Here is a 9,914-nt window from a genome sequence, read left to right as displayed (position 1 = left end):
TACAATAAAGCTGACACAATATTTATATATGTAATGTCACGGAAAATACTAACTTTTCGAAAGAGGAAAAACGAAGTGAGAAGAGACAATAGTTTAATGAGAAGGATGAAATTACCAATTTTGTCAATTGCGCTCGTCATCAAAGCGCGAGTCTCAAACATTACGTAAAATAAAATGATCAAATTTGTCGATTTATTCATGTATGATACATACATGAATAAATCGACATGTGTGAAGCTTTTAGATTTTGCTTATGTATTTATTTATTACATTTAAATAATTGATGAAAGAAGCCCATACATTGATTAAATCATTATTTTTTGGTTGTGCAATAAAGTAGTGAATACAGGTCGAATCATTTATTTAGTTGGGATGTACGTTGGTTTATTCATGTATGGAGCCACAGCAGCCTTTTGGCGCTGGACCTGATGTGACCGATGGGTCCCCCGAGATCCCAGCACACTTCATCTTCATCACTGCTTGCGGCACACAACTCTTTTACCATCTCAGGTATTCGATTAGTTATTTTAAATTCTCCTATTGCTCTTAGTTGTTAATTCGAATTTAAGTTTCAACCAAAAAAAGCCCGCAGGAGACTCGGTCGTTAGAGCTGCCGTTACAGTGGGACGTTGCTAATCGAGTGAGATTTATGGTCCGTGAATGGATTGAAATGGTTTCTTGGGATTCGGGGTTAATTAACGACCCCCCGTGTGGATTTGCTGGGAACGGTGCTACGGTGGATACGGTCTACTTGACCGATGCATGTGCATTTGCGATTTAATACCAATGAAATCCTTGGAGTTTATATAATTGCATGTTTTCTATTACGTTTCAACCCAAATTCACCACTGAAATATATTATTCGTGTAAACAAGAGTGCAAGAGACTACAAGTGTGAGGTAAGAGTATCGATTACCTTCCGGCACCGATTTGTCGTGAACACTTGAAGCACTGTGATGGATATTGAATAACAGGTCTAATATTATTCAACGTTTAATACATGTTTTCATAGCTAATTACAATTATTTTAGCATTATTTTAACTTAAAAACACACATTTTTAACTGGACGCTTGGAGTCTATCACAGTACATATGTATGTACATAGATAACGAATATTTTTAGCATTGTAAGGCATTTGTTAAATATGAATAACACTAGAGTATTGTGAGATAGAGAGCCGTTGAGAGCGATCCCAGGCCCTAATGGGTACAATCCTACATAAATACATATGTACATATGTATGTATTAAGGCTTCCAATCCCGGGATCCCGGTGTTTTCTGGCACCGTGAATCCCGGTGCTGAATCTAGTCTGAATACCGGGATTACGGTGCTGGTAGAAATTTCTTTAAAAATATTATTTTTACAAAAATAATATGGAAAAAACATAAAACAACATTATATAATGAACAATGGTGGGATGAGCAATGACAGTCATAGTCCATTTGTTTGTTACCCGTTTCGACGCCGGCTTGCCGTTTCCACGAAATGGTATGAACGGCCTGTATTTTGTCGCAGATATTGTGCTCAACCGCAATGATATTTTATCTGATTCGAACTCAGAATCGACCACTGATCATGTTTTCGTGATCTAGAAAAAATGTGTGTGTGTCTGGTTTCTGTGTTAGTGTCTGTATGCTTATTGTGTGCGAGTGTATTTTGGGGATTTTTTGAACACTGTTCGTCCTATCGAACTGAAACTTAGTATTGGTTACTGAAATTTTTATCGATACACCGTAATTTTTTTTTCAAATTTACTTGGAAATGTAATTGGAGTTTTTTTTATATTAGGTGGATTATTTCAACTATTTGTAAAAAAACAAATCAATGAATCAAAGCGATGTTTTTTACTTTATTTTATTACAATTGCAGATGTGTTTTATTTAATCTTAGAAATTTATGGATGCGAACCGAAAATTTAAAGAATGTAGCCAAACTCTCAAAATTAGTACGCCAATATGGGATTATTTTTTGCGTGAAACATCGGGAGAGTTTGCAAAATGCAATTGAACGTTTTTGAAATATGAAAACATGCAATTGACCTTTTTTTCTTATACATTTGAAATCCCGGTGCTAGCACCGGGATCCCGGGATCGGAAATTCCCAGCACCGCAATCCCGGTGCTGAAGTAGCCTCCCGGGATTGGAAGCACTAGTATGTATGTACAAATTCAACTGGAAAATAAACTGAAGATGAATTGAGATAGCTTAGCTCACTCTTCGCCATTTTAATTCATTTGCTTATTTTATAAGTGAAATAATAAAAATTATATAATATATATAAAAACGGAAGGATATATGTATGTATGTATGTTTTTTTTTGGAGACAAGTATGGATATTTCAAAAAATAAATAATAGTAATAGGTATCTACCTAAGATTTAACAGAGAAATTTACGAATTTTCAGGTTCTCAAATCTAGATAGCTATCTAAAGAGAACCAAATTGGACGGATCAAAATAGAAAACTGTAGATTTTAATTACGTACAAAGAATTCTACATTACATTTTATAAAGTGGAAAAAAATCAACATAAATTTCTAAATTAACCATATATGGTACATTTTAAAAAATGGGTAGTACATACATACATACATAGATGTAATTGGCGTTTGGAGTTGCAAAAATGATGAGAAAGACAAGGATTGGATCCCGGACGACAACTGGTACCGTTACTTTATATTTTATTTTTATTTTTTACATATACACCAGGAATTCCTGGCCAATTACAAACAATGCACCATTTTTATTACCACTATGCTGCTGGCTAAATATATATATGTATGTATTTAAATGTTTAAGCCCGTAACAATCAAAAACAAACATACAGCTATTTAAAACGGACGCCCCTAAACATACTTTCCCTTGATTAAAAAAAAAGTCAAGGAAAAGTACGTTCAGAGGCGTTTAACTACGGGACCACGTGTAGTAATAAAAAAGCTTACTTTACGATGGCAATCTGAAACCGAATAACAATCGCGACAAATTACAGAGATTGACTTTTAAAAAATTCATTACACACTTCAATTTCGGTAACGAAATATGTAAAATTTGCGATTTAAAAGCATACACGAATAAATCACGAACCTTGTTCGTAATTTGCGATGCAAATATGGACGTATAAAAATAACGATTTTCATTTAAACCCTATCGTACTTACCGATGAGTGTGCACTACATCATCAAATATTATAAAATCGTGTACACTATGTATGTAAATGGCACGTGTGAACAGTGCCGGCACTGGATTTTCAATCGCACATAAAATAAAATTGATTTTGTAATAGTGCATTTATTAAAATTTATGTTAATCCAAACTTTTTGACTGCATGCATGATATTTTGTGAATTTTGTAAAATAAATATGCATAGATAAAATCGGGGGCTGTGGAATTGTAATCAGAGTCGAATTTTGGCTGGATTCAGAGTCATTAAAAAATCAAGTGACTCCGACTTCCATTTCGCATTTGAATCGCTTTTTTTCTTAATTATGTATAACCAACAGCGTAGACGTGTGGTTAGCGTATAATGCTTTCGTACAAAGTGGTCACGGGTTCAAAATCCCACCGGTTGCTGCTGGACAGACCTTGGATTTTTGACTCCAGATCGATCGTTTCCTATCAGAGTTTACCAATTTATCTGATTTTCATTGAAACAATTCCTTACCCATATTCTTGCAAATTTCGAGTTTTCACCATCTTGAATTTCGGTGAATTGTATAAAATGCTGCAAATTTGACCATATATTTCTCTGTGGATGTTAATTGATATTTGTATTTGCTTTGTATAATACTAACAATACTTTGTACAATGTTTGACCATAGATTTCGTGTTTAATTTAAAATATATATGGGTGCATGCATGTAAAATAAATAAATATAACTAATATATTTGGTCACAATGGGCGCATTGGATCACTCTGTAATGCCATTGCAGTATAATAAATAAAAAAATAAAAATCAAAGTATGTATGTGAATATTGAATTACTAATGAAAATGTCGCCATGTAGGACTTAGTTTTAGTAGGAAAATTAGCCCATTTTTACTTATTAATTTTTTGGTAATAAATTTTGAATCAGATTTTTTTGCAATAATGTATTTTTATTATGATATTTTTATTGTAGTCGAGCTGAATCATAATTGCATAATACGGGGCCGCGTAGGGTGACCGTCGAGCGGGACGAGTCGAATAAAGGGCGGCACGTAGTTTGTAAGATAATTCAATTATAAACTTCCATCAGGGTCGCATTAATGGACCCCAGCGGCGCACTTGGCGGGAAAGCGGTAAAAACTTGCGGCGACACTGGAAAAACCCCATTTCATAGCACGCCGTTGCAAAAATGAAATATAAAAAAATAATAAAAATAATAGTCATCTTTGAAAGTGGAAGTGTCTCGTTCGTTACCGGTGCCCGTAAAAGCTTTTGTCGTTCCCAAACGTTCAATTTTATTTTGTATCGACGCAATTCCAAAAGCTATCTACCATTTTATATCAATTGATAATTGAGAGTTTCTTACTAAAAATACAATCAAACTATTGTATGTATATAATAAGAACTAAACATATCATATCCAAAAAATTGTATCACCCATACAAACAGTTTGAAACGAATGATGAATATGCTACTAATTCGATTATTTTAATTATTGCTTTTCTTTCTGTATATTATTTAAAATGGTTACGCCTAGTGAGTAGCCAAATTGAAATATATTTGTGTCTGGGACGGCCCTGTGTTTCAGGGCTGCCGCGAATCCATTAGCTATCACCCGACGCGCTTGTGGTCAAAGCGCGACAACCATTATTTATGCAGGTCCTGATAACTTATCGCATTCGTCTCTCATATATGAATTAAACTTTTTAATAAAAACAAAAAAAAAACAGGTAATGCATATGCAATACGTGTGCGCAGATATCCAAAAATGTCAAATTAGTAATATGAAAATAAAATTTTTACCAGAATAGTATTGAAAACATTGAAAACTACGAATAATGTATACCAGCGACTCCCAACTCTTTTGACTCGCGTAACTCTAGGCAGCCCAATTAAAATTAAAATTAAAAAATTGTAAAAAATAAGGCCTCAAGAGCCCCCCAAAAGAATGTTTTAATAAAATTTCTAGATATTACAATTTATTCTTAAATTATTTTTTTTTTTATTTATTTAATCTAATTTTATATTCAAATATTCTTCAAATATCAATATTTATGGGTAACACTTTCAAGAAATTCAAATTTCAAACGCGTCTTACACGATATTTTTGCACCATTGTAATGGCGGAGGATCCATTTACTTATATTGATGACCAAAATGAGCAATATGGCAAAGTATGAAAACGATATAAGTGAAACGTAAAGAAGGTATGTAAAAATTAGAAAAGAATAAAAAATAAAAATCTACATGAAGGCAAGGAGCAGTGCCGGTTTTATGGGGGGGGGGGGCTGGGTCGGGCGGCCCCCAAGGGCGCCAAATAAGTAAGAGCGCCGCACGATGCGCCAAAGGCGCTCAAAAATTTAAAATAAGAGCGCCAAAAGCCATACAAAATTTTAGATTAGAGCAATAAAGGTGAAATTTTTTTTCCAAGAGTGTTTAGAAAAAATTGCCCGAGGACGCCATTGGGTGTAAGGCCGGCACTGGCAAGGAGTAATCAAATAAGTCAATTTAAGCAGTGATGATATTAAAAAAAGAGGTAGATATAAAAATATGTATTTTATTTATTTATATTACTTTATTTTATTCTAAACAGACCATTATGGCATAACAGGAATTCCTAAAGCGCCACAATGGTCAAAAAATATAACACAAAAAAAAAACAAAATAACAATTAAACATAAATTAATACATAACGAAAATAATATAATCATCAATTATACATAAAAAAATACATTTGAACATAAACATAAATACATCCATACATAAACATAAAAAATAGCATTTAATAATAACAGATAAAGTAAAAATATCAAATAAAAAATATAGCATAAGGAATGCCTTGCACCTACAGCCAGTTTCAATAAATATGAAAGAAACAACTACAACTACAAAACATCCCTGTAAGGCCCAAATGGATTTTAATATTATACATATGTATGTATGTACATATGTATACATACGGGTCTACCTCACGGGCCCGAGTGTGAAACGCCCGAAAACGCAAATATTGGAGGGCAAAGATCGAAAATCGAAAGATCTTAAGTCGAAAGATAAAAAAAAGAGTGCATGATAAACGGTACATACTCACATATTCTGCGCGCGCACATTAATACGGGAGGAAAAGCCTGTTCCTCTTGTTCCTGTTGTATCCTGGTCGCGCAAATTAAGTGAGTATGTACCATTTACCATGCACCCTTGTTTTTTGATCTTTCGGCTTAAGATCTTTCGATTTTCGATTTTTGCCGTCTGATATTTGCGTTTTCGGGCGTTTCACATTCGGGTCCGTGACGGAGATCGGTATACATACATATGTATGTAAAACAGGCATTAGAGAAATTGATTAAACATAATAATAACAATGAATTAAAACGATATGGGGGATGAACGAATGAGACGACTGGCATGTTAATGCACGTGTTTATTATATGACAGCTGAAGACAGAGTGAGTAGTGGCTCTCCGAACCCAGCCGGGTTGGTCCCCACTCGCAGGAAGGCAACCAAACTCGACCATGTCGTATAAGCGAGCCGCCACAACGAAATTAATTTATGTGAGGCCAAAATGGAAGAAATAAAACTGCCAATTTGTAAATGAAGAAAAATAAAAATTGTATAATTTTTATTTTTTATTATAAATAAATTTATTCCATTATTTTTCAAAATAGTATACGAAATTCGATATTTGTCATAGTAAACGTGGATAAGGATGCATGAGTACGTATGAGTGAATGAGATTACATTTCATTTTATAAAAATGTAAATATGTACCTGGGACGTATTCAGTTGTGTTACGGCCAAGAGGTTATACAAAAGTTATTCGGCGGTGCCCAACTTTGACAAGTTGAATATTAATCGTTGCTTCATTTTAACAATACCAATTATTGTGAGTAAAATCTTGACATGATTGTTTAATAACTTACATACGATTGTTTCTAATAAATTAGTGTAATATTCGTCAAAACAATTGTTCTGGCAACTGCTACTTTTTTTTGCATACTTTAAAAGCAAACTTGTTCAATTTGATGATGAATAACAGTAGAAACATACCTACTGTTAAATAACAGTAGAAACATACCTACATACTATTGTAAAATATAATAAATTTGCTTTTATATTGCACTAAAGTAGTCAGTGGGTTGGATTCTTTATCCAAAACTAACTTTAACTTTTGACAGAAATAAAATATGGACAATTCCGAGGACATGATTGAACCTAAAACCGAGCATGTTGTCTCAATGTTCAAAATGATGTATGAATATCATCGAAAATCGTTGTTTTGCGATACAACTATTGTCATCGGGACGAAAAAGTAAAGTATACATATGTATATTTTTTTAGTTTTCAAAATATAAAATTCTATCGATATGTGTTTTTATATATTTTCATTCTTTTCCAGATATTCTGTTAATAAATTAATATTAACATTGAATTGTGAATTATTTAGAAACAAATTGGAGCTGAACGTTGACGAATTTGTGGTTGAATGTGATTATGAATTTAGCTCAGAAACTGTTCAAAATATTTTCCAATATTTCTATACAGGCAGTATTAGTAAGTACAACAAAAAATGTATTTTGTTATTCCAACTTATATATGAAATATTAAATTACGAAAGATTTCTTAATTCAATTCAATAATTTTAGACAAATTAGAAGTGAACAAGATTGGAGACACCTTGAAGCTTGCAGAATTGATGAATTTGGAACAAATCACAAAATATTGTTTCTCGTACATGTATAGCAATTTAGATTCGAAAAATTTTCTTTCATTTCTTCAGTTGGCAGAGCAGTACTCTCACACTCCATTGATAGAAAAGTCCAAACAATACGTGTTGGATAATTTTTCAGAAGTATTTTACATATTATCGCACACTTTTATTAAGTTTGTTGATGTATTTTAAAATTGAACTTTTGTTGATTGTTTGAGGTTATGAATAGTGATGCATTCCTCAATTTGGATGCTGACATATTGGTTGAATTCTTTGTAAATGATGATTTGAATGTTACATCAGAGCAGCAAGTTTGTCTTGCTCTCAAACGATGGGCCATGTACGATTGGAACAGTCGGTCTGCTCATTTTTACGACATTGTGGACCACATTAGACTGCCATTTTTACCGGTCGATGTATGATTTTATTCGTATTTTATTTCGTCGAACATATATACATATGTCATACTTTTAATTCAATAAAACTTTCTATGATGTTTTAGTTTTTCGCTGATGAAATATATCCATTGTGTTCCGGAACCGAAAAATGCAATACCATGTTGATGAATATGTTATTGTGGCATCATCTACCCGAAAGAAGACCTAATTTAATGTCGATGCTTACAATACCACGAAAACATACACTCACCCTATTAATTGTAGGGGGTGACAAATGTGATGTAAATTTTCAATTCTCATTTCAACCTTTAATTTTTTAATTTATCTATATATAAAGTATCAGTAGATGAACTTTAACTCTTAACGTGGATAAACTTTAACTCTTTAATTTTTTTTAACTCTTTTATACTGTACTATTAAAATAATTGCAAGACTGAAATGTAATAAATATTTCTTCCCAGAATGCTCGTGAAATTGTAGTATATGATCCAGTCATCAATGCCTGGTCGATATTAATGACTTTAAACTTTCAAATACACTCATTTTCTGCACTCATGTTGGAAGACAAATTAATGATCTTTGGTGGATATATAAATCAAAATGAATATACCAACAAGGTTTTTTTCAACTACAATTATGTTCATTGTTATATATATGTAGGTAGATCACGTTGGTACCCACATTTGATTATTGTCTTATTTTGCAGGTATGGAGCATTTGTCTAAGAACCAAAGAGTTAATTGAAGTGTCACAAATGTTGCATGCGAGGAGTGATTTCGCTACTGTAATTCTCGACAATGATATCTATGTAATTGGGGGGGAGACAGATTGGGGGGAAGACAAAGAGACAGCTAGCGAAATTATGAATAATGTTGAAAAGTAAATTTAAATAAATAAGGTAAATTTACGACAGTTGAGACAGTAACATTGTTTGTTATATTGCAGATGGGACTCGCTAAATAAAATATGGATTCCGTCACTGTCAATGCAAAGTCCACGAAAAAATCATAGGGCTGCAACTTGGAATGGGAAAATCTACGTCTTTGGGGGGGAATGTGATGAAGATGATTATTTAAACACAGTGGAAGTTTATGATCCTATTCTGAATGAATGGAAATATATCTCTCCCATGAAACAAATGCGATCATCCTTTGGGGTAAGTAAATACAGTTTTCTTTTTATTAATTTATGACCAAAGTGTATTATAAACACATGTTACACCGAGTTCGAGAAATTAGTTATTACAAAAAAAAAAGGTTAGTAAGCATATGAATGCCTTTTACTCGAATTTGGTTGAATATATGTACATATGTAATTATACATTCATAGATGTACATATATAATTTTTTTAATCTTATTTTTATGTTTACTTAAAATATTGCATTAATCTAACAAATATTTTTTTTATAATTTACATATAATAAAATTGCAGTTAAGTCTTATTGGTGATTATATATATATAGTAGGAGGCCATACTGATGAATCTAATGATTTTACTTATGTTGAACAATTTGATCTGAAAACGCGAGACTGGAAAACATTATCACAAAAGTCAGTTGGTAGCAGTATTGCAATAAGATTTCGAAATAATTTTATTAGCATTAGTAAGTTTTGATTATCTAGTTTTAATTATTAATTTTAAAGAAAATTATAAAATGTTGGACTA

At 32.5% G+C, this 9,914-nt stretch overlaps 1 protein-coding gene across 1 annotated transcript; it reads left to right on the top strand.

The window, feature by feature from the left end:
* The first annotated feature begins 394 nt into the window (after positions 1-394).
* Positions 395-9,131, top strand: LOC143911973 (kelch-like protein 5). Its single transcript, XM_077431078.1, has 7 exons — positions 395-510; positions 7,587-7,693; positions 7,786-7,991; positions 8,069-8,266; positions 8,353-8,529; positions 8,710-8,865; positions 8,955-9,131. Exons 1-7 carry the CDS (start codon positions 395-397, stop codon positions 9,129-9,131), a joined length of 1,137 nt encoding a protein of 378 aa, XP_077287204.1.
* The last annotated feature ends 783 nt before the right edge of the window (positions 9,132-9,914 follow it).

The sequence above is a fragment of the Arctopsyche grandis genome, chromosome 5 (genome assembly GCF_051622035.1).
Source record: "Arctopsyche grandis isolate Sample6627 chromosome 5, ASM5162203v2, whole genome shotgun sequence".
Lineage (NCBI taxonomy): Eukaryota > Metazoa > Arthropoda > Insecta > Trichoptera > Hydropsychidae > Arctopsyche > Arctopsyche grandis.
Note: the sequence above shows the minus strand (reverse complement) of the source record. Positions and strands in the feature narration are given on the sequence as shown.